Here is a 26,333-nt window from a genome sequence, read left to right on the forward strand (position 1 = left end):
TTAGATATTTCGACTAAATCGACTTAGTCGATTTTAAAAATGTTTAAGTCGATTTTAGTCGATTTGAAAAATACATTAATCGGTTTAGTCGACAGTCGAATAATTTCAAAGTCGTAGCAACACTATTAAATTCGTTTAGCAAACTTGTTTTGATATCATTTTCTTTTGCCTCATAAATTAAGCGCAATCAAATGCTGTTTATCTTTAAAATTGTAAATCTCTAAATAAATAAAACTGCAAATCAAAAACCTATTTATCAAGTTCAAAAGTTTGTGGATAAAATCACGTTTATAACTTACACGTCTCTTCATTACCCTAACATTACTAATCAAACATACATATTTCATTTTTGGCGGTTAATGGAATTATGGTAGTTTGGCTTAAAAAGTATTATGATGATCTAATAGTAAGATGATGATGATGACGCTGTCACTTGCAGACATCTACACTAACATTTGAAATGGTAAACTCTGTTTTCATTAGATTCGCCAACAAAAACAAACTTCATGAAAATAATCAATTTACTTCAAAAATGAATTTAGTAAGCTGAAAAAAAACAAACAGCAAATTGATCTTTTATGTATTCAAGAACATCTTAAAGTCGTTATAAATAAAGCTAATACATAAACACCTGTCTTCTATAAATAAACACTCCAAAAAAACATAAGGTAAAATTTCGTAAAGTGATACCAGATATTGATTATGCACTTTTCAAAATGTAAACAAATAATTAGAAAATTTATAAATAGATGTATTTCTTCTTATTTAAACCGAAGACGATCTTTTTAATGATTGCTAAACTACATTTAACTGGAGTTCTGTGCGTCAGTATAAAATAAATAACCAAATATTAAATAACGTAAAAGCAAATAATTACTTTAAAATAAATCCTTCGTGTCTTCTACTTATTATTTAAAGAAGAGCCTTCCTAAAAAAACATTGGAAGTTGCGTTAAACATCCATCTATAAATAGAAAACAAACAAAAGCTTTTTTTATCTTTTTTAATTTTTTAAACATGCAGCAACATTCAATAACAACTCAACATAAGCCTAAGAACCATTAACATAAAAACAAAAAAAAATTTATTTAACAATTGTTTCCGTTTATGGGGAACTTTACCTTGATCGACACTGACATGTTTCTATCTTTTTTGGAAGGTGCTGTTATAAGAGAGGCACCGGCTTCACTTTTTTTCAAATCAGAATCACTCAGTCCTTGTTCTGCAATACTGTCCAAAAGTCGAGTCATTGTTTCGCGTCGTTTAATCTTTGCTTTATCCATGGCTTCTAACTTCGACAGCACAGAATCAACTTTTGAAACAATGCTTCCGATACTATGCTCGATTCGATCAACGCGCCGTGCCAAACTAAAAGTCAGGAAATATTTAAATATTGTTAATAATTAAAGTTAACATTCAGGAAGTAAGAGAAGTAAAAGTTGTTGAATACATTTCCACAATAAAAAAAAAATCAACAGCCTAATTTTTAAAAAACCTCTGCAGATTTAAACATTATGATTAGCCAACATCCATTTTAAAGGATAAAAAACTAACTGATCTAATATTTATTTTAGTCATAACTTACACTGAAAATTCTTCATATCCAACACGACCTTTACCAGCCCTTCCACGTGAACCAGATTCACTACCATCATCACTTCCTTCATTTTCATCTTCACCACTGTTTGATCGTAAGCTTATCTTACTTTGAAGTTTTTTCACCTCACTCTTAGCCTTACTTACTTCTTCAATTTCTTCACTTATTTCATTCTTGATAAAACATACATGTGAATTATTTGCACTGAACACATAAAATATGATTTATGCTGTAAATTAATATAAAGGGAAATTTTAAATGAAAACCTTTTGTCCTTCCAAATCATTCTGCATCTTTTTCTGTTCTATGTCATTAAGAGTCCTATCTCCATCAACATCATATCGAGCGAATACTGCCTCTATTTCTGCATCAGCATGTCCACGTCTAGAAAAATTAATTTTAAACTAAAGCCAAACTATAACTTTAAATAACAACTGTAAAGATATTGAGATAAATTTAAAAGTCCTAAAAAATTTGTAAGCTTACAATTTCAATTCTGCTCTCCATTCTTCAAAGTCTACTTTATTATCTTGATTTGTATCAGCATTTTGAAGTGCTTTTTGAATATCAACAATCTTTTCTCTTTTAAATGACAACTTGCTCATCATTTTATCATAGCCTTTTTTGAAGTAATCACCTATTTGGAATTCATCTTGCTGTTCTGCAAGATCTGATTTTACTTCTGCATAAGTATCGTTGATGATAGCCAAAAACATGTTGATTAAAACAAAGAATACAAAGAATACATAAGTGATAAAGAATAATGGGCCCAAATAACGGCTGGCATTCTGCATATCACCAAAGTTGAAATCCCCCAGAATGATTCGAAATAAAGTAAAGCTGTTACAGAAAAACATTTTTACAATTTAATTCTGTATAAATTAACTTCTAGTTTGCTAATTGAAATCGGCAAGGATGAGATTGGAAAATACTTTTATAATCATTAAATTAAAATAAAACCACTATGAAACAGAAATATTCAAAAGATAAAGTAGGAAATAATAAATACTAAATATACAAAGTAATTTAAAAGTTCTAATTGAAAAAACTTAGTTAAAACGAAAAATGAAACATAAAAGTTGTAAATGAAAATTTAAATAAATAAAATTTTACTATTAAAGTCTTACATGCAATTAACATAAGTACTGTAATCTTCAACTTGCGTTCCAAAAATAAGATAACCCCATTGAGCATATGCCAAAAAGACAATAAAAAACATAACCGCAAAGCCAGCAATGTCTTTTGCACAGCGAGAAAGTGTTGATTGTAGTTGTGTCATAGTCTTGTTGAAACTGATATACTTAAAAATCTGATATCAACAAAAAAATTATATCTGTAATGAAAAATATATGCAAATAACTACTTTTTAAATTGTTATACAAATTTTGTAAACTTAATAAGGATAGTGAAAGTAATCAACCAATATTGTAACTAATTTGATGAATTACTAATATGTGAGGAACTGGCTATGATTTAGTATTACCTTAATCCAAGCAATAAAAACTGCAACAGCAACAAAGTCATTAAATCTTGTCTGCCATTCACCCAAAGACTCAAAGTTTGCATATTGATCTTGTTTATCTAACAAATCCTGCAAAATCTTGCCAACTGCTATTGTGCGGTAGATATTGAATGCAATACAAATAAATCCCATACAAATTACAATTAGATCAAAGATGTTCCACACATCAGAAAAATAAGAAGTCCCATGCTTCTTTATTTCAATTGACTCTTCAATGAAGTAATAAAGGATAAATGCAATAAATATCCCTTCACATGCCATCACAAAGTGGTCCATTGTTGTTACATATCGCAATAGTTTCAGTGTTCGATAAGTGGAATATGTGACACAACCACCAGTAGCTGGATACTCAAAGAGCAGTCTAATATCATTATGTATAGAAAATTATAAATGATAGTTAAATACAAAAAAATTATAGTTTTAAAATCCAATCACTCACGTAACAATACAAAACAGGTTGATATTGGCATTGTAAACTGTGAAATCAAGAAAGACTGCTCTAGTGCCTCGATCAAGCCAAAGGTAATGCTTTAAAAAAAATAATCAAAATTTGAACTGATCAATTTTGCACTAACTAGTAAATTGATTCATAAAAATACTTAACAGGGTATTTAACAACCTGAAGATCACCTAAAATTTGAGATGATTGATCATTAGTAGCCCCAAGCAATACTGTAAAACCTCCTCCTGAGTATGAAGACATTTTTCCATTAAGTGACCTTCCATTGAGTTCATCTTCTGTAGCATATGTCCAACTGAATATGAATGAAAATATAATAATTTAAAGAACTATTATAATACTCTTATTTCTCTTACCTTATTATATTTTAGTAAGCTCTTTAAAAAGAAAAACCTTTTTCATTTAACTATTTACATTTTTTTATCTAGTGAAAACAGAGAGATTAAGTGTGTTTTTGTGAAAATTTAAACTTTAATGATATTAGTTTCAATTAATTTTAGCATCAACATCTCATAACTTAAATTACAAAATATACATGAGGTGATGCAATTATATATCTATAGTTTGTTTGTTGAAGAGAATTTATTATAAAGATTCCTTCACTCTTCTTATGCCAAATTAAATATTTTGATCTTTTTCCTATTTTTAAAAAGTGTTTGGTTTTTATTATTTTTCCATTGACTTGGGACTTTCATTTATGATACTCTTTAAAAAAAAGCAGGGTTGGCTTTAACACTTAAATGTCTAGGAAAGAAATTACCTTTAACAATCTTTTAAGGTTTTGAAACCATACAGAAAAAAAACAAACTGATTTTATCTTTAAGGGTTTTCCCCTCTAAATATTGAGATTCTTTCTGACAAATCTTTGAGAAATTATAACTATTTTAAATATTATAGGAAATATTTCTCACAATTCCAGGATAAATGAGTGTAAATAAATTAATACTAATTTATACTACTAAATTAATACTAAATTAATACTATTATGACATATTTCAGTTGAATGCCATTATCATTGTTAAATAAAAAAACAAAAGTATTACAGCCTATTCCCTAACAAGTTTTAAATATTTTTTAAAAATTATTACATTATTTACTGTAAATTGTGTAATAATTTACAACTGAAATAAATTTAAGTAAATACATGTGAACACAAGGTTATTCTGCATAGCTTCACTTCTGCTGTACAAGAACTGTAGATGTGCTCACTGTAATATTTTTCCTTCTATCAACATGAAAAAAATGGGATCTAATCAACAAAAACATTACAATTATCTGAATTATTATTGGAGTTGATAGTCCTGGAGTTGACTGAGAGTAAGCAATAACATTTATTGCTCATCTAACTTTCTATTAGTATTGCATTTCATAAATTTCCAACTTTAAAGAAAGCACATAACAACACCATGATTTAACAATATCTTTTGATTGCTCGAGCAATTTAAGTACCTAATGAGTATTGTGTAAAATATTTTGTTTTCAGTATATCACACTTAAATCATTCAACTACTAAGTTTATATTATGTAAGTATATTGATGTTAAAAAATGATACATTAGTTCAACTGCGCAGTACCAAACTGAATTTCAATGGCTACATATTATGTCACTTACAGTTAATCATATAAAAACTTACGCAGTTCCATTTTTTAGTCCAAAACTAGTTTTAGACTCAACATCTGGTGAATAAGGAGCATAGCACTCTTTTATGTCTTTCTTGAAGTAATCATGGACACTGAAGTATAAATTAAAAATTTTGTCTTGCCTCTTCTTTTAAAAAAAAAAACTTTTCAAAATTTTTATTCAAAATAGTTTAACTTAGTTTATTTATTTAGGAAAATTTTAATTTAGAAAAATGAACATAAGTTTTATGTTAATTTAGTTTTAAAATATTTAAAGTATTTTAATGAGTAACTTTTTAAAAATATTTTACTTACATACAAGAATCGTTATTAACTCGAACCTGTCTCAGTCTTGGGCGACCTAATATTTTATTTTCAAAGTAGATATACCCTTTCATATTGTCAGGAACTTCATCACCATTGTAAAATTGTTCCCAATATAGTCCAGGTAACAATGTTTTATTAGAATACTAAAGCAAAAAGATTACTTTATGGGTTAGATTAATAAAGATTAAATATTATGTTTTTACAGAAAATCATAATTCATCCTTAGCTAAAAGAGAATTAAAATTAAATATTAACCCCAAAGTCCAAAACACAATTAGAAAAACTCTGTACAAGTACAAATCGAATCAATAAAAACTCTGAATTTTATTTTAAATTTAATCAATATATTTACACCACTTTTATAAGCACTTTTAATTAAAGTATATCATTGTTTAGAGTACTTTAAATTAAGGAAGTTACTAGCTTGCAAATAATCCTTACGGTAAAAAAATCTTCCATAGATGCAACCTCTTCAAATGCTGGTTTTTCTCCAGTAAAAAGATCTGATAAAAAGTAAAATAAATAGATTATCTTATTTTAAGTTCACAAAAAATTTGTTTTTTTGGGTAAACTTAAAACAAAACTTGGAGTAAACTTTTGCAGAAGAATAATATTTTTACTCTTTTTATTTTCTTTAAGAATATTAATATTCTACATAATATAACAGAAGATAAGTGTTCAGAAATAGATTTTTACACACCTTTTTTTCAGGAAACTAACATTCTATTTAAGATTAATATTAAAAAATAAATTTTTGCTTTTTTTTTTTTCTAAGAAAATAATATTCTATATAATATAAAAAATTAATATTAAAAATTTTTATACACTTTTTTCTTTTGAACACCATTTTTGCTGAAAATCAGAAGAAATAAAGAAGAAAAATATGAAGTTTATTTTCATTTAATACTTTTTGGAGCGCTGTAAATAACTCAAAACATTTTGCAATTAAAACTGAGATTAGAGAATTTATTTTAAAGTAATTCTAGATATTTTTTCAAATACTCAAAAATTTATGAACTCAAAGGATTACCTCCTTAAAAAACTAACTATTCAAATAATTATTTATTTAAAGGTTTCCTATTTGAAAGATTACCTACTCAAGGGGCTACCTGCTTGAAAGATTACTTACTCAAAAGGTAAGGTGCTCAAAAGGTTACCTACAGGAAATACTAACTTTTCATAGGGTTACCTCTCCAAAAGGTTAATTACTCAAGAGATTGCATACTATTACCCACTCAAATAGTTACCTGCTTGAAAGATTACCTATTTAAAGCATCAAGTTGGTTACAGAAGCTATTACACAGGTAAGTATAATATGGGTAAAACATAATTGTGTTAACATTAATTTAAACAGTATTTCTTTAAAAATGTTAAAAAGGTTTCTAGTTTTTTTGTGTGGATTATTTGAATTGTTTAATTATAGCTATTTTCAGCGAAATTGTTATTTAGAATTATAAAGAGTAAATCTTTAGGCTTTTACAATGACCTGTATTAGAGACTTGATTACTTGAATCAAAACTTTGACTTGAAATGATTAGCCTGATATGCAGTAATTCATTGGTTAAAACTAAGTTTAAAAAACAAAATTTCAGTACAAAAGTTATTTAATATCTATCTTATTATTTTATCCACTACCATAAATAAAATATCTCTCTTATTATTTTATCCACTACCATAAATAAAATAATACTGTGGAAATTGAATAACTTGTCTGTTTTTTTTTTTTTTTTTCTTAAAAATTACTTAACTTGTCTGAATAATGCTAAGCATTTATAAGAATTGGATAGTTTTTTTTTTTAGTTCTGGATAAACACATCCAAATAAAAACTTTTTATACCTTTCATTACTTTGGTAAAATAGAACATAGTAGAGCTGGTCATACCAAATGTCACTGAAAAAGTAAGATTACTTAAATAGGGAACATTCATTATTTATATTTTAATGAGAAGCAAATTTTTATTAATTTAAAATCTTACTAATGCACAAAATAATAACAAAGACAAGATAAATTGCCAGTTCTCTCAAAGTAGTTTTTACAATCATTTCCTGATCTGCAAGATCATCAGTATATCGTGTCTTCCACAATCCTAAAATTCAATATTTTAATTGACTGACCCAATATGACCGCTCAAACATAACAGTTTCAAGTTCAAGTAAGTTTTAAAAAAATCAAAACATCAGCAAATTTTGAATGAAATTTAAATAAGTATTACCTCTCACTCTAGTTTTTTTTACATTACAAAGGAGATTGCCTCCTTTATCTTTGTGAAAAATAGTTTTTATTAACATTTAGCGAATAAGTCTTCATAAAGGTAAGTACAAATTGAAATTCATACCTCTGACACCTCTAGAAAATGTTTGCCAGCATCCTGCTGGCTGATTCTTTAAGATCTTGTGATCAGGAGAAGCAGCAGTTTGAGTATTGTAAAGCTCCTTTGCCCCAGTAGAAGCATTAACTTTTGGAGCATAATTCATGCCATCAACATCATCATCTAAGGATGCTGATTTCTTTGATAACACTGATGCAGCTCTGGAGCCCGGACTGGCACTACGAACTGACATTTCATGTTGAAGGCTTATTTGAGAACCTTGTGTATTTTTTAATCTTCTTTTTGTGCTCATGTCCTAAAATAAATGATCAAGAAACATTGAAAAGGTATGGTAGAAACTTAAACAAAAAAAGAACCCTTGTAAAGACGTATATATATACCTTGTATATATATAGACATATATATAACCATTGTAAAGACGTATACAATAAATTTTCTTTCAGAGATTACCAAGTCAGTGGAAATTAAAAGAAAATGATCTCAGAAATAAATAAAATTAAAATCAATTTTTTTCAATTAATAAAATTTTTGAGATATAAGAAAGATGATTAAGTTCTTGAACTGTAATTGAAAAAAATTTGGTAACATTAATGCTATACGAAATTCCAGACAAAACTAATTTTTCTAATATATTATGGATTTAAATGAATAATTACACATAACTAATCATACAATTGCCTATTGCAGCCCTATTATGAAATTGTGAAAAACCAATAACTTCTGTTACCCATAAAATAATTTACTAGTATTTCCATTTAAATAAGCACCAATAACTTTTTTTTTTTTTAAAAAAAAAAAAAACATAACAAAACATCTAAAGCATTGTTAAGTGTAAATGTCTGAGTACAATGAGTACAATTTACCTTATTTGGAATAATACTATAAACTTTAATAGTTAAATTAAATTTAACATCCCCCAGAACTTCTCCTTGAATGTAAATACTTGACTTAAATGTATAGTCATGGTAGGAAAAGCAGGAAAATACTTACTAAAAAGTTTCTAAAGTCAGACTTCAGTTCTTTTGTAGATTTTGTTGCAAGAAACTGGTTGTATGGTTGTCTAAGTGTTAAGATTTTCTCAAATGGTACTCACAATGCTACACAACTGAAGACTCTTAGATAATGAGCTGAAAGTAGAAATAAGTGAGATTTTCTCGAAACAGGAAGCAGTATTATTCATCTTGTCAATCCCTTTCACAAGCCCGTTTGGCGACTAACTCTTAACAAATAGTAACACATTTTAAAGTTGGTTTAGTTCAAGTTTTTTTTCTTTTAATGAAGAGATCAACTGCCCTGAGCGTCTGACAGTCAGTAATGAAATTGTTACCATTAGCATTCACGAGCACTTTGTCTATCTTTTCATCAAATGGTATCTTCATACTTTCCTACAGTAGCCCTCGGATCAAACCAAACATAGAAATCTCTAAGGCCTTTTTAAAGCATCAGACAATTTGATATTACAGGCATTAAGTTGATGCTTTGGAATGTTTGTAAGACATTAATCCACATTCATGTTTTTTTTTCTTAATGTTCTCTCCCCCATTGTTGGTCAATTTGACTTAATTTTTATTAAACACATTTGTTCTTTTGCCAAAATGTTAACGTATTTTAAAGAAAGTTACTGGCAGTGATCGACCGAAACCGAAATTTGAGCCGAAGCCGAATGTTTCTCGCACTAGATTAAAAGTCCTTATTACCGGTAATAAGGACTTTTAACAGAAATAAACGAGTTTTTTTTAACAAAAATTGCGATATGCTTTTGGATAATTTATCAAAATTAATATTAAATTTAATTATATTTAAATTTATTACATTTAAATTTATAATTAAAATTAAGCGTCTGCGTAGCAAAATTATTTTGATACGATACATTTTCGATACGATACTTGTATCGAAAATGTTATCAAAATTTTTTCGATAAATTATCGAACTTCTTCGATATTATCGGAACTTTTAGAGGTAAAAAATAAATGTGGGTTTTTGTAACTTACAATATCTTTAATTCTCGTTATTTTCCGATATCTAACGATATTTTTTGGTAACTAATGATAACTAACGATATTTATCAGTATCTGCTTTTATAAGCAATAAAAAAGATAAAAAAATTAGTTCATAATGTTATATTTCATTAGTTTTTATTAAAACAAAAAATTAAAAAAAAAACATATACAATCAAATTAAATTTATTATTAAAGGCCAATTAAAGTGAAAAGTTACAAAATAAAAAGTCTAATCAAGGTCAATTGTTGAACCAGCATCAGCAGTCCCAGTTAATGGGTATCTTGACCTAGTTGGAGTGTGAGCAATTGGTGTGCCAGTACCCAATGAAGTTTCAGTTGCTGTTTCATTAGCAGAAGATTCTTGAGTGCTACTTTGAGTTCACCAATTTCCCAAATTCAGGTGGTGGATTTTCAAGAACAATAAACTCTTCTTCTTCTTTTGAAGTCAAGATGTTCTAATGGTAATCTAGTCATAGTTTTGCTGGATGTATTGTATCTATTCAACTTGAATTGGTTGCAGCTTTGTACTCTTGTAAGTGCGCCACCAGCACTGAAAATTCTCTCTGAAGATGAAATTTGAACAAATTTTGGTTCTATATCTTCACTTTCAAATGTAATTTGAAAGTCATACTTTTTCGAAGTACTTATGTACGTCCCTTTGCATTTATATTATATAAAAAGTTATTTAAGTCACTTTTATTTGCAGTCAAAAACCAAAATTAAGACTTTTGTAACATTGTAAATAATGGGTCAGCAAAAAATTAACAAAAATTCATTCTATTCAAGTCCTTACCAAAAGGTTAAGGAGGTAACAAGAAGTGTACAAATAAAACCTTTTCTTTTTTTAGGTTTTGAGGTTCACTGCTACTTGACACCTATAAGTGTAATTATTTGCTAATAAATGCATTTTAAAGGCAAATGTTTAAAGTTATTATAACGTTTACTGAAAGTTTCGTTATATTTTCCGTATGTTCAAATTATTTACCAGTACCGAGCGAAAATTTAATGAACAGAGACGGACAAATACCAAACGCCAGTTCTTAGTTTCAGGAGTTGTCTGTTCAATTTAATCAGTTGAATTGAAATCATCTCTTTTTAGATGATCTTCTCTAAACCCTAATAAGCGGGATTTGGAATGTCCACATCTTGAATTTGGTCAACAATATTTTTACCAAATCAATCTATTTTACTTTTCAAGTTTTCTTTTTTGGAAAAATGAAGAATAAAAAATAAGAACACGGGAAAATTACTCTTTATAGCTTCTTATGTTGTTTTTAACAGAGTTGAACGAATCTAGGTTTACATTCGCGAAGACATTTTTTCTGAGCCTAATCATGAACACTGAACTCAGAATCACTCCTCTAAAAATATTGCTTTGAATGGAAATATTTAGAACAATTACATGAACTTTCACATGCTTGTTAAACGTTATTACTTTTTTAATTTTGAATAGTTTATTAAAAATCCAACTTTCCTCTTATAATGTACCTAATTCAAATCAATTAACCTCAATAACTTTAAAACACTAGCTTAAAAGAACTTATTTATTGTAAGAAATATCTAAACAGTCTGATTTTCTTTTTTTAATAGTTCAAAGTTAAGTAAATATTGCTACAAACAGCAGATACAAAGCACAAATTTTATTTCAAATTTGGAATCATTTATCAAAAATCCAAATTTCCACGTATCATATCCCTAAATAAGTTAATTAACTGCACTTATTTTAAAATACTGTTGGTTGTCGCAAAAGGTAACATGTAATTACAAAAATTTGAATTTAAACGCAAAAATTAAAAAATGACAGAAACAAACTTACTGATTTCTGAAAGCGCGAAACAAAAAAACCAAAAAGAAAAAAAAACCAGAAGTGAAAATCGATTTATTTCAAATGCTACAACGTTATTGAATTGGTTTGCATTTTGAAATCTTTCTCAAGAAATAAAGGATTATGGGGCATATGCCTGGAATTAGCAACTGAAACCATATAATAGAGCATGAATAATTGAAAATGGCAAAATTTTATATTGATTTTGTCATTGAGAAAAGCATAGCAACGGTAAAAAACCTCAATCAAGTTTATTCAGTTCAATGGTTGTTTATTACAATTACACATTCTGTTGAAAAGTTGATCAGCGGAATTGTGATTATCGTCACTATCTCTGTGTTTCATTTTTTATTATATTTGTTGAATTTTTGAATACGTTGCCGAATAAAAACTTGTATCATGACACTTGTACGGATAAACAGTTCTTTGTTCTGATTTAAACTATCGTTTATTTTCTAAAACTTAAAACTTTTGTGCGACCTGTACAAAGAATGAGTTTTTAAACTCCTATTATTCATTCGATAAAAAACAAAAGATGTGAAAATTGAATAAGCCAAGAATTTAAGAAAAAAAAGATTGGTTTTCATAAAAGTAATCATCCATTAAGTACGCCTAAACTAACCTCCAGGTAATCGTTTAATGCAACCGTTTTAAATGCGAAAAACGAATAATTCGATTAATGATGGTTTTTAATAAAACGAAGAAAATCGTTTTAATATTTTAATCATGAATACGGGCATCACATTTCAATCGTTTTAATTGACAATTAAACAGACATGGAAAAAGTCTAATTAATCGCTTGGGGTCAGAAAAAGTTCCCGTCAAAATGATAATGGAGCGTACGAAGAGATCAAATATTAGTGTTTTTAAAATTCTTCAACAAAGTAAAACTCTTCCTTTTGAAGCAATTTCTTCAAATAAAAAGTGAACTCGTAGGCCAAGATTAACGTCTAAGGGCAATGATACCTTGAATTAAAGGAAGGAAATTAGAAATCCCCATTAAATGCCGCAGAGTTGAAAAAAATGCACCCGTCATTGCTAGGAAAAATAAATGAAAGGTTTTTCGAGTGTGCTGCACTGTGATTCCAGAAGTGATGACAGAAATAAAAAGAGCTTGGATTCAGGATATGTCTCTGCAATACTTTCAAAAACTCTCTGAAAGCATGCCGAAACGTATTGAAATGGTATTTATAAACAGAGGGCAGATAACTAAATATTAAATGAATCTTAAAAGCTAACATCTGTAGTTTTATTGCCCCTTCAATCTGGATGTTTTGAAAAACAAAAACAAAAAACGAAAATTAAGTCCGCAAAATTTCTGCGCTAGCTGTAATTGCCAGTTTATTTGTTTGAGTTGTATCTGTTATCATCTGAAAAGTGAGTTTCTCTCTTTAAAAAAACGCTCAAGAAAAAAAAAATTTTCATCAGTAAAACATAAGCATTGATATTTGTTTTATTTGAAATAAATTTTCGGTTAAGATCACAACTCTTCAAACAACGGCTGTCACGGTTCGGTTAAATTAAATGATAAATTTTGGGCAGGGATTTTCTTACTGTTAAAATCCAATTCTAACCATTGCTTGAAACTGTCGGTTGCCGTATGGTTAGTCTGAACATAAACCTGCTATTAGGGCAGAGAAAGTATTAACTAATCTACGATTAATCATTTCAAGTTTTTGATACCGCAGTAAACAGTATCGTCTAATTAGGTTGATAATACTGGAAATTTTGCAAACTTTCTGAAAATGTCTTATATAGAATTATATTTAATCCTTTGAATGGTTCGGTTGTAAATCTGTAAATCAGAAACATACATCAAATCGATCAGAAATTACCTCATGCATATAATATCTATTAGCTAGACACAAATAAAATGCATTCCCAGTGTTTTACGGGCTTTATTCATACATCTGCCATTGTTTGAGACAGTTTTTTAAATCACATGCTAACCACTATTAAATCAATTTTTCATTCGTTTAATATTAATATTTTCTAATTTCCTTTGCGCACAAGATTTTTTGCAAATATGAAAATAATGTAAAAAATTCAAAAACGTTCAATTGGGGGAGGGGGAAAAACTGTAGACTGAAAAAACTGTATCAGAAAACTGTAGACTGGCACGACTTTGATAATTGCCATTTTCATCTCTGTTATAGCAATTGAAGTAAGTTGCGCGTTATTTATGAGAATAATGCAATCTTTAGCCCCCCTCCCCTCCCTTCCTTACACACAGGGAGGGGGGTCAGTTATATATTGAAGCCGTAAATAATAACGTTTCTTGGTAATTTCAATATTTTTGAGAGCCCTAATTCAATTTTTTAAATTAAAAGAAAAGGAAAGTCTTCTAATTAAGTTCAAGAAAGGCGACCTAGTTTACATGCTTCCTCAAAATAAAGTTTAAAGAAATTTAGAACCCCAAAATAGCCTTGCTATCGTCCAGTATATACTAATATAAAAGGAAGGGGAGCGAACTGAGATATAAGATTATATATGCTTATAACAATGATATTATTGAAAATGTCAAAGTTAAATGCGAAAATTAGTAGAATATGGTTGCAAATCATAGAACTTTTTTTGAATTCATGCCACCTCTCTATTAATCATTTGTAAATAAAGTATAAAATTTTGACACTTTTCTATAAACGTGACGCAAACGCAGATCGTAGTTACTTCAATATAACCGTCTAATTAAAACTCCATATTATATTTTAAAAGTTCGTCGGCTATAAAATCAAAAGGTGGTATTATTTTTACAACATTTTCTTGCTGATTAAAGATTATTATTTTCTGATGATTATTTACTTGAAAAAAGGTTGTTTTTTTTTTTTATTTTAATTCTCATTTTTACGCTCGAATATGTTTTATATTGGAATATTTTCTTTACTTTACGACACGTAAACTTAAACTCACGATATTTTACATGATAGAGGAAACCGGGGCTAGTTGGTCACAGGGGTAAATTGACACACTGCGTTTAACTTTGGAATTTTCCACCAGAAATTTCCAAAATTTACACACTACAAGCGCATGCGCATAGAAGTTATAGCGATTTTTGTGTTTTTTTTATTAATTTTGTAACTTTTGTAACTATATTACTTTTTCAATTTTAAAAAGCAATAGCATTTACTACAAGTAAACTCGAATAGATGTAAGTGTTGTATGGTTCACTCTACACCAGTTACATTTTCTTTTTCTCAATGATTTTTGAATTCATGTTTTTTAGGACATAATTGAGGCCATTTTATTGACACCATTCCATTACACTTTTTGAATATGGTACATTGCAAGATCAAGCCAGAAGAAGGGTAGATCATCTTGCTTTTAGATTTTATGCAAAAAACGCTTATTTTTAAACATTCCTTCAAGTAAGCATTAGAATTCATGTTTCCGTTTGTGAAAAATGGCTGAGTTTTGCCAATTTTTCTTGCCAAATTTTTCGGTTTTAATCAATTTTAGCAAATTGCCAGGCTTTGTTCTTTTCGGGTTTGTATAAAAATGCTAGTCTGAGAGCGTCAAAACGTTCAGCTTGCAGTAGGTTTCATCATCCGTTACAATGCACTTTTGATTTCCTTGAAGCTTTTCTCGTTGCAGTTTTCGACCACATTTTTGGCTTTTGGTCATATCTCTTTTCTTGGATTATTGACTTATGAACACTATTTTTTTTTCAATATCCGGAATGGAATGCTCTGAATTTGTATCCATCCCTCTAATCATTTTTTGATTATTTTTTAAAGTTGAACGACCTCTTTCTCGGTTTCTCGACTTTCTTTCCAACCCACGACCTTCACTCCACGAATTTATGATACAACTTACAGTTTTCCTTTGAACACAACTTTTTTTTTTTTTATAATCAACTTTTTTAAAGCTATCTTTTTTTGAGTCCGATATCCGATAGTCCGATAGTTTGAGTTCCTAATCCGCTATCGATAGTCCGATAGTTCTCCTATATAACCCGTCCGATAATCGATATTGCGATAGCCTGATATCTTAAAATAAATTTAAAAACATTTTTTGATTTTTTTTCACCAGCTTGCTACAGGCATCTTGCACAGGCTGACTGTGTTATATGTTGCCTGTTGTATGCTGGGTGTCTCTCTGGCTTGGAGTTCGAGGCCTTACAGTTTTATCATAGGAAAACTGGCCATCTCCTTGGCTGTAGGTGTCAAGCATTATTATCTCCTCTTCATTACTCCTCTGGCTCATTTTCCTTTTAGGCCGGCTTGACATATCACTGTGGCTTATAGCACTAGATATCCGACTTGACGTAAATATTAAATATTTGTCCATTTCAACTTGACATGATATTTAGCTGTAATTGTTTACAGAAACTTTTTTAAAAAGTATAAAACCCATCAATGATTGTTTTTTAAGTAATTAATGATTTATTGATACTTATATTGTTTAGTCACAAAACTGAAACTGGGGGTAAATAACAAGTTTCGGTTGCTACGGCTTTCTCGAATTTACTGTAGAAAATTTACATTATACAGCTTTATCGTAGCGCAACTAGTAACTTAGGCAACTGGACGCAATGTGTTTTGGGACTCTATGGATTAGGAGGATAACGATGTTACTCGAAATCTTACGGAGCTGTTGAGATAAGATTCTAACAGCGCTGACGGACACTTTAACTTAATGCAGCAGTTAAAGTAGAGAATGACGTGGCCCCGGTCGGATAGGGGAAGAGCAACATTTAAAAACAAAACAGGAGTAGTTGTTGAAATAGAGGAGATATGCGTGATCGTGAATTTGAATCTGTACTTGTTCAAAAAAAATTATTATTATTTCATATATAAAAATCAGGCAAACGGAAATACAAAATTTGGACGGTCCGATAGTCCGCTACTTTTTGCTTAGTCCGTTAGTTATCGGAATATCGGATATCTAATATGGCTAGTCCGAAAGTCGAAGTCCGATACATGTATTAGTCCAATAATCCGATATTTTTTTCTTAGTCCGGTACTAGCGGAATATCGGAATACCGCAACATTTATCAGAAGTGCCCACCTCTGATCTTTATATTTATTTGAAAGGGAGATAAATTTGCTTTAAAACAATAAAAAATATTTCAAAAACCCCATGGGACATTATGATTCCGAACAGCCTTTAATACAGAAAAAAAAAACATTATAAAGCATGTAAGTTAATTTAAAATAAATCGAATAAATAAAGGTTCTCTTCTTGCTGATTTACACAATAAATAAATCATTGAAGTTGGCTCTTAATCTCCCATTAGGGTTTATACAACACCATGTAAAGCAAGGCTAAATGAGACCACTCAATTGGTGTCATCTATCACAAACTTTAAACTTATATGTTAAACAATAATAGTTAGAACTAATTTATTGCTTCACATGCGTTAAAACAAATAAGAAACATAATTTACAGAAACTGAAATGAAAACAGCGGATGCAGTTTCTAAATTTGTTCACATATATCGCGAGAACCCACAGGTCCAGAGTTTTCTAAAATTATATGTTTCTGTGAGCACTGTTTTACTCCGAAAGTTGTAAAACTGAACTGTATTAAGACCTATACTTAAGAAAATAACATTTTTGTTTTTATGGCTATTACGATCACAATTCATTTCATTTAGAAACAGGTAGCTATCTGCTCCGTAAAAGTTTAAAAAATCTTTCCAGTTATTGGTACTCGACTGTAAGAAAATTGTGCCGAATGTTTTCCTCGTTTATTCGATACACTTTTTAAAATGAAACTGGTGCTATATGGAGTGATTCCAAAGCAATGGGAAAAAAATAAGGCTGACTTTTCGCAACTTCTGTTTATTTTTATATATTTTGAATTTTCCAGTTTGACCATTTTATATTACTAAATATTTTACTCTCATAAAGCCATCAATATCTTTATCTCTCTTTTTTGAATCGAACACATTTCTCTACTCTTTATTTACATACTCTATTTTCTTTTTACACACTTTTTACTAAGCTGGTTAGCTTTTCCAGTTTTTAATTGATAGTTACAAAAGCAAAAGTTATAGTCAAACAGGTTCCGAGAGGTAATCCAAAATACTTGCGCAACAGTAAAATAAATTAATAAGAACTTAATTTTATTAATTCCTTGACCAAATATTCAAATCAATTTTAAAAGGAAACATGCAAACGAAAAAAACTGTTAAACAAAAACTTTTTTTTTTTTAATTCTAGATTTATATAAAAATAGTTTTAACACTAATTTGGAATATGCATATGAAATAATGTATAAGTTTAATATCTATTTCATAAGGGAAAAATTTTAAATTTGTACATTTTTTAAAGGATTTTTTCTTTAAACTTCAAATGAAAAAACTAAAAAATATTAAATACTTAAACTTTACTATTATGTATGAGTTTAAAAAAACGCTAAAACGGTTCAAACTTTAATGTTTGTTTTTTTTTACTTCATGTTTAATTTCAGTGTAGAAATCCACGTGCTGATGTAAACAACTAACACGTGGTTTCCATAATTGTAATTTTTTTTCTAGAGAAAAAAAAAGAACATTAAGTTGCAAAAAGTTTAAATAGTCGTTTTAAGAAATTTTCAAATTTTTTTTGCTCTAGAAAACTATGAGTGCAAAGAAGAGATCAGGAAGTTTAATTAATTCTCAATCGAGTTTTGAAATGCAAACAAAACACTTTGGTTCAAGAACTCAATCAACATCATCTAAAACAGCATGGTTCGATGATGTAGATGATATTGATTATGCATCAAAAAATCTCTTTAGTGAAGTAGAAGAAGAACCATATGTCGTGCATGATTTTAATTCCAAAAATAATATAGTGGAACCAAAGAAAAGAGCTCCAGGAAATTATGCAGTATTTTGGAGAAGTCTTAGAAGTAAGAATCTTATCTATCAGGTGATATTACTGATGGTTATATAAGTGATGACATAAGTTGTTCAATGTTTCAATTTATTTTTTTCCTTTTTAAAAATTATTTTAATACTCAGGTATATGGAAGACACGATACACTGATGATTTTGTAGATCAGGAGGCAATTGTAAAAACCACAATCAGAGAACTTGCAATTTATTTGGTCTTTCTTATTATTCTGTGTATTGGTTAGAATTTATTTTCGTAAAAAACATTATAGATTGTGTTGATTTACATTTTTTTCATATTCTAGGCCATGAAAGTTATTCTTTCAAAAAAATTTAGAACACATACTGTCAACTGGATATACTTGGAACAGGAGAGGGAACTTTAGAGTCCTTGCATTAAAATTGCCAGATTTATTGGTGCTATCATTTAATTTAACAGATTTATTAAATGCGAGGGCTGTCAAACTTGCTAAAACTAATTTAGCATTTTTATACCAAGTTACCCTTGCTGTTATTCATCTGGTTGTACTGCTCCTTTGCTTAGTTTAATTTTAGTAATCTTATTTACAAAACAGCTTATAAGAAAAGTTAGATTATGTAGAGTTGGTTTTAGGATTTTTGTATCTTTTGTTATACTATTATTTAATATTTTTGCCATGGGTAATTTTAAGTCTAACATGAGTTTAAAATTTATGTCAATTTTTAGTGACATTTGGTATGACCAGCACAAAAATGTACTATTTCACAAAAGTAATGTCAGGTATGCATTTATAAAAGGATAGAAATACTTGTATCTTTTTCTCTCATTATTATAAATTGAAAACATTTTTTCAAATTAAATTGAACTCTAATTTACAAATGTTTACACTATAAATTGTCCATAGTTGTACTAACTTTTAAGTATTTCTACTTTAAATTACACTGGGGAAGCATTGAAATTTGAAGATTTTTTTAAATAAAATATGTTAAAAAAAAGCAAACTAAAAAATGAGGAAAAGACTAATTTAAGATCTAATATAAGTTTTATCTAAAAAATTAATGTACATTAAAATATTAGGAGTATGCAAAAGCTTTGCTATTAAAATTTAATCTTAATTTAGCTATAAGCAAACTAAAATATAATCACTATCTTTTATACATGATTTAAAAGAGAACTTTTTCTTATTTAATATAACTGTTTACTTTAAGTGAAGATAGTTTATTGTTTTTGAAATATTTTTTTCTAAATAAATGGAAGTAGAAAAAGTTCATTTAAGTGCATCCTTTATGAGTTTCAACAAGAAAAAAATGCTGTTTAAGTTACAAATGCAATTCGTTCTGTTTATAGAATTGATGTTCTAGATGTAAGAACTTTTCAAAGATGGGTTCCTAAGTTTAGCAGCAGATGCAATGACTTAGAATACATAGCATCCACTGCTAAACTTAGAAAACCATTAAAATCATCAAGTAGAGCACTCCAAAAGACCTCAAGAAGCCAAATGCAAAGATTTGATACTCCCAAAGTAGTTTGGTATTTTGCGAGCTTGTCCCAAATAATTTTGTTAGTAGTCTCCTACTGTTCTTAGTGCTCAAAGTTCTAAAGTTTTTGAAAAATTGTTCTAAATAAATATCCAGAAAATTAAGTTTTGCTTTATGTTGTGCCTGAAGTCACAAACTCCTGGCGCATTCTAACAACCAAATCAGAATACATTTTTATTGTTCTTTTTCCAAGAAAGTTTTGAATAATGGCTAAGATAAATAAAGTTTTGAATAATGGTAAAAATACAAATTAAGCTCCCTTCTCCTTATTATCTAATGTTTTTACAAATTCCTTATTTATTGTTCAAGAACAAGCTTGTGGCCAATGGAATGCTGCTGCTTTCTCAGATTACAATGAACCAATCACTGTCAGTTGTCAATGTCCAATAAATTGTATCATAAAGACAAAATAGAGAAGTGAAAAATAGTTTTCTCTCTGCTGATGATTGGACATGCAGAGATAGCAAGGAATTTTAAGTCTCTCACTAATTAAGAAGAAATTAAATTATTTTTAGATCCACTCAAATAATGCAGTTGTGCTCATGATATTTCAATATGTCAAATACTATTTTGATATCATTATGGGTTTCTTACAAATGTGCACAATAACCAACTGTGACAGTATCATAAGTATTGCAATTATTCAAAAACAAGGATTTGAGGCTTCACTTAAAATTATCAACAATCAGCGTAAATTCTGTATAATACCAACTGTGAAAGAAAACCTGGAATATAATTTCCAATAACAAGATAGCTTGCCTTCTGAAAAAAAGTTAACAAATATTTGGTCTCTTGTTCTGAAGTATGAAACTTTTGCACAGCTGTCAGAAAGTTTTTTTGTTTAACCTAGAGGCTAGTAAATGCACTATATTCTTGCAAAATCTTACAAAGCCATTGAGGAACACTTGAATGTTTAGAATTTAATGAGAAAATTTCATAATCTAATAATATTTCTTCAATATCTGTATCAGATCTTCTGAGAACAAAAAAACTTTTAAACCCCTCAGAATGTGGAAATGGCAGAGGAAACATTGAGATGTTAAAACTGTTAAAATTTTTTCTTCCCAATAACTTTAGTGCTGACAAGGGAAAAATGAAAATTAGTTAGACATTCATTGGTTCTTATATAACCATGGGAACTTCAATTGGTAGACGTTTTCTTTTTCTTGTCCAGTCACAAAGGCTCTTTTAACAGTTGTGCCACGCATTATGTGGAGCCAACTATATTAAAAGTTGAATGGAAAAATTAAACTTTTCTTGAAACAATATGATTTTTTGGAACATTTCAAAAACCTACACTGGAGTATATGATTTTTTAAAGTTTTTGTTAACTTTTGTTTGTATTGATTTACTGGTTAGTTGACTGAATATGTCAAAGGGCTTTTCTTTTCTTTACAGGAACTTAGTTAGATGTGGTGATATTACATAGAACTTATATCCCAAACTGATTCTATGATTGGTGTGTAAACAAAACTTATTCAAGTGAAGAAAAAGATAAAAACCTTCTTATAGGTTGGATCATCATATTCTTGCCCTTTGTAATCATGTTTAGTAACAGCTTTGTTATCAGTCATAAAATGTCTGAACTTGTTACCACAAGCTGATACAAATGTAGTTTGATGGAATTACAAAACCTTGAAACTTTTAACTGAGTTTCAAGGACAATCTTTTGTAGATTTATGAGATTTCACATCCTCACAAAAGTTTTGGATTTAACTTTCTTATTCTCACAAAAACTCTTTACTATTTTTAACTGTCCATAATTTTTTGACAGCATTAAACAGAAAGTCATATACAGTTCATGACATCTCCATATACAGTGTTCTTGAAATAATCTGTAAACCAGACTAAAGGAGATTTCTAGTGTATTTTCCTAAGCAGTAAATTAAGCAATAACACTCAAACATATCTTGAATCCTTTCTAATTAATGCTCTTGCTTTTACCCATATGCCTTGTACTGCTGCAGCAACATCTTTAGCTTTATAAGTTATGAAAAACTTGCACTGTTAACTATATAAAGGTTTTATTTAAATTAAGTTAAATTAAAAAAATGTTTATATAGTAAAATAATTTGTTTAATTCAGCTTTCCTTTTTTTTAAATGTTAAACCTCTTTTTAATGTATTTTAAATGAAGTATAAAAATGCCTAATGAAAAAAAAGGTTACTTTTTTAAATAAACCATTATGAGACCCAGATGTAGAGTCCTCAACAAATATTCAACAAAATTTATAAAAAAGAACAGTTTTTATTTAGTTTTGAAGTCTTGATTATCAAAATGACTGAACTAAATTAATTCAAACTCAAAATCTCTCATTTGATGAAACATGTGTTTTAAAAAAGTGTCACTTTTGCCTTACTTTAAAGATTATCAAATTTCAGAAACAGGTATGGTATTCTGAAAAGGATTCATCAAGTTTTCATCACCTTAGTGTTTTTTCTTTTTTGTTAGACCTTTTTACTGGCTCTAATCCTGCATTTGGTGATGTTGCAAATATGGATGATTTTTTCAATGTAAGTTTAGTAACTCATCATAAAATTTAGTAAATCTTCTATAATAATAAAATTGTTAAACACTTTACAAAAAATTATTTTTTTATATTTAGTATGCTAGCAGCACATTGCTGAATGGGCTTTATTGGGAACAGTATTATAATGGGGATAAGGTTCCTGAATCTGAAAAAGGTTACATTTTCTTTGAAAACAAAGTATTAGGTCGACCAAGATTGCGCCAAGTTCGAGTGAAGAATAGTTCTTGTATGTAAGTTAAATTCAATCATGATTGTCATTATCATGATCATTATAATTGTCATCACAATTGTTATCTTCATTGACATCATCATTGTCATCATTCAAATACAATTTGTAAATATTAATGAAATAATTCTTAATGAAAATATAGCAAACCCTAACATGTTGAAACAGATGGCTCATTTGTTAAGTCTAAATTCCCAAATAATCGTAAGATAACTTTCTATAAGAATGTCAGACTTTTACTCCAATAAATGTTTTAGTCGTTTAAAGAAACAAAAGAGAAATCTAAAAAAAAATATTTACCACTAAAATTTTTGCAGACTTGAAATCATTTATATAAATACTAAGAATAAAACTATTTGCTAAATTTAATTAGAAGGTTTTTATGTTAATTTTTCAAATTCTTTAGAGGCTTTTTTTTATAGTGAAGAAAAAAATGAACCTTAGGGTGGTCCCCACACACACATGGAAAAAAAATTAAGTTAAAACTAGAAATCTGGGCATCCTCTTGGTTTATTAGACCTATTAATGGTATTACTTAAGCAAAATTTCACATCAGTGTTCCTACTGGAAGATAATGCTCAAGGAATTTTCTTTTTTCACTATAAGCCTGTAAATCATGTGCAAAGCAGTTGAATTCTTAATGGTACAGTACACATTGACATCTTTGCTTTATCATTAAGATTTCAATATAAATGAAGTATAATGATTTTTTAATAGTTTCAATCAGTATTTATGCATTCAAGGCTAGCGAGACTAGCAAGACTACACTAAGAGTTTTTGTAACAATCTCTACATTAGAGGCAGTAATAACTCCATCATTAGCAGGCTTCTTTGTAGTTCGAATGGAGACAGCTTTTCATATTATTTTAATCACTTGAAGAGAAAACTACTTTTGATTTTCGTTGTTTGTGATGAGTCAGTTGAATTCTTGAGATTGCTTCATGCTCCTCTCAGTCATGTTTTTACCACTCTTGACTCAAATCAAAGTGTTGTTCACCAACATAAGTTGAATTGATATTTTCAACTAATAACTTAATGGTAATAAGTAGTATGTTATTTAGCACTGCTTCTAGTTGAAATAAAGAGCTAAAACTTTATCTGAGTAAAAATATATGACCTCCAGCTTCAACTTAATTTTTTTGGACCACCCTAAGATTCATTAATGAAAAATTTAAAACAAGTTTTTATAACTTATTTTAAAATTTTAAAAGATGAATGGAAAATAAAATAATTTAAAATTTTTCATTATTCAAGAAAATCGCATTGTACACAATTTATGCTTTTTTTTTTTTTTTTTAGAAAACATGACATTATATTTAAATTTTAGCATACATGATTATTTCAAGCAGACAATAAACAACTGTTATGCTCCATACTCTCCTGATCAAGAGTTTAAAGAAGAATTTGTTTCAGTGAATGAATCGTTAGTGTAATTTAAATAGTTTAGTTTTTTTTTTTTAAATTGTAAAAATTTATACCTTAACAGCAGTATCATGTTTCATACTTTGTTAACTGAAAAATTTAAAAGAGAACAGTGTAACATGATCAATACTAATATGTTGAAATTCTTTTAGTATCTCATAATGTATCAAGTTGGATTGCGTCTTTTTTTCCCCTGTTAACTTTTACACCAAGTTAGGGTTTCAGATACTATCAGGCAGTTACCTAAGATTAACTTCTATAGAGAGGTTATACTTTAACTTACAAGCGATGATTAATTTCAGATTTTTCTAAAATAAAAACTTTTTACAATATGCTGTATATTTAATAGTAATTGTTCATCAAACTTATAAATATCCTATAATGTTTTCAATTGTTGTACTAGTAAAAAAAGTAATTAAAATAATAAAGTTATTATATTTTTAGTTTTGTTTTGAGGTAAATGGATATTTTGAAAAAAAGACAATTATGAATTGTAACTTCCAAATTTAACAAAAAAAAGTTCAGTAGATTTGTAAAGAAAGAGGATTTTGAACTAACCATTCATGCTGGTTAAGAGTATTAAGGTAAAACAAATATTTAAAAGAGAAGATATCAAAAAGATGGTTCTTTCTCCACTTTATAACATTTTTAAACATGCTGAAAATGATTGTCACCAGTATTGTATGTGTTTTAAAGCAAATTTAATATGCACTGACACATGCAACAAAAAATGGTCAATTAGAACTTTACGATTAACTTCTACAAATATATACTAATTTTAAAAAGTTTCTTATAATCAGAGTTTTGATTGAGCTGTCAATACGTAAATTATTGCTTCAGTTCTACTAAATGTATTTTATAAAAAATGTTGAAGTGTTTTCATATTATTTAAACCTAATAGAATTAACCAGAATAAACTAGAATTCTAGAATTAACCAGGAAAAAGCTAGAGTTTTATTATGGTAACTTTTTTTGAATAAAAATTAAATGGATCATGAACAACATTTAATCTTATTTTTTTATTTTATGCTTTGATAAAAATATCACACTTATAGTTGTGATATTTTTTATCAAAAATTAATTGTAAAGATCAGATAGAGATATCTGTTTGATTTGTTTCTAGATATCACTGCAATAAATTAATCTTTATAATTTTTGTAAGTCTTGTGGATATATCATATGTATATCTACATCCTTTTGATGTAGTTTTCTTTACCAAATATCTAGCCTAAATGTGAAGTTTGAGTTTTAAGTAAAAGTTTTTCTTCTTTTCCCATGTTCTTCATAATGAAAACTAAACATTTATAGGGTGACTTGATTAAACTCTATCTTCTGAATATAAATTTTATGATTGAACAGTACTCAAATATTTAGATTGATATAAATGTATGCACTATGTTTTTGACATTAAGTAGCGAGGTTTTTTTTTTTTTTTAATAAAAAGTTAACTGTTAATAAAGAGGTTGGTTATACTGATGCTACCTTATTTAAGCTGGACTTACAACACAGAAGAAATGTTAAATGGGAGATCACTTTCTGGGAAAATTTCAACTTATTCAGGAGGTGGTTATGTTGAATTACTTGGGGCTAACAGTGATGAATCAATTCAAACTCTGGCTAATCTAAAGGTAGTTAAGCTGTTAAAACTTTATTTACTTTTTTAATAGTGAAAAAAAAAAGTTTTTTTGTTGCTTAGTTTAGTTATATTTTTGTTAATATTTTTTGGTTCTTATTATAGAGTAATCTTTGGCTTGATCGAGGCACTAGAGCAGTATTTATAGACTTCACGGTTTACAATGCCAACATTAATTTATTCTGCATTGTCACGTCAGTAAATTAGTACTGTCTAATTTTATCTAAAATTTATTTATATTGGTTTTCAAAAAAGTTATTATTTCATTAGTTTGCTGTTTGAATATCCAGCTACTGGTGGTTGCGTGCCATTTTCCACATTTAGAACTCTGAAATTGTTGCGGTATGTATCAACCATGGATCATTTTGTGATGGGATGTGAATTTATATTTGTTGCATTTATTTTCTACTACTTAATTGAAGAAGGAATTGAGCTTAAGAAGCATGGCACTTCTTACTTTTTTGATACCTGGAACATATTTGATCTTATTTTGGTTTCTATGGGAAT

At 28.4% G+C, this 26,333-nt stretch overlaps 2 protein-coding genes across 6 annotated transcripts in view; one reads left to right on the top strand and one right to left on the bottom strand.

Moving 5' to 3' along the window:
* Positions 1-564: 564 nt before the first annotated feature.
* LOC145181355 (polycystin-2-like protein 1) lies at positions 565-11,812 on the bottom strand. Of its 3 annotated transcripts, none has more exons than XM_090079025.1 (16): positions 11,672-11,812; positions 7,862-8,150; positions 7,502-7,612; positions 7,363-7,416; positions 5,967-6,028; positions 5,514-5,668; positions 5,213-5,311; positions 3,738-3,873; positions 3,558-3,646; positions 3,080-3,479; positions 2,724-2,905; positions 2,083-2,436; positions 1,863-1,980; positions 1,585-1,769; positions 1,121-1,367; positions 565-928 (listed from the first exon to the last, which is right to left on the bottom strand). In XM_090079025.1, the coding sequence occupies exons 2-16, from the start codon at positions 8,145-8,147 to the stop codon at positions 902-904; spliced, it is 2,505 nt and encodes an 834-aa protein (XP_089935151.1). In that variant the 5' UTR covers positions 8,148-8,150; positions 11,672-11,812; the 3' UTR covers positions 565-901. The 3 variants fall into 3 exon arrangements, with proteins under 3 accessions (XP_089935151.1, XP_089935153.1, XP_089935152.1); XM_090079027.1 differs by having other exon boundaries at positions 565-963; XM_090079026.1 differs by lacking the exon at positions 11,672-11,812 and adding an exon at positions 8,846-9,537.
* A 2,571-nt stretch (positions 11,813-14,383) lies between these two features.
* The window catches only part of LOC145195110 (polycystin-2-like protein 1), a 16,087-nt gene continuing 4,137 nt past the window's right edge, over positions 14,384-26,333 (top strand). Inside the window, exons 1-11 of one of the 3 annotated variants that reach the window (XM_090077923.1) lie at positions 14,399-14,492; positions 14,904-14,985; positions 18,238-18,514; positions 18,627-18,737; positions 19,204-19,257; positions 22,467-22,528; positions 22,621-22,775; positions 24,099-24,194; positions 25,686-25,821; positions 25,932-26,020; positions 26,097-26,333. The exon at positions 26,097-26,333 is cut by the window's right edge and continues 163 nt beyond it. In XM_090077923.1, the coding sequence (XP_089934049.1) occupies positions 18,244-18,514; positions 18,627-18,737; positions 19,204-19,257; positions 22,467-22,528; positions 22,621-22,775; positions 24,099-24,194; positions 25,686-25,821; positions 25,932-26,020; positions 26,097-26,333 (1,211 nt within the window). In that variant the 5' untranslated portion in view covers positions 14,399-14,492; positions 14,904-14,985; positions 18,238-18,243. Of the gene's footprint in view, positions 14,493-14,903; positions 14,986-18,237; positions 18,515-18,626; positions 18,738-19,203; positions 19,258-22,466; positions 22,529-22,620; positions 22,776-24,098; positions 24,195-25,685; positions 25,822-25,931; positions 26,021-26,096 lie in introns of all 3 variants that reach the window. The other 2 variants (XM_090077922.1, XM_090077924.1) reach the window with 2 other exon arrangements.

Source organism: Hydra viridissima, unplaced genomic scaffold (genome assembly GCF_058129835.1).
Source record: "Hydra viridissima isolate aposymbiotic clone 2 unplaced genomic scaffold, HvirCarnegie_v1 scaffold_2, whole genome shotgun sequence".
In the NCBI taxonomy this organism is placed as follows: domain Eukaryota; kingdom Metazoa; phylum Cnidaria; class Hydrozoa; order Anthoathecata; family Hydridae; genus Hydra; species Hydra viridissima.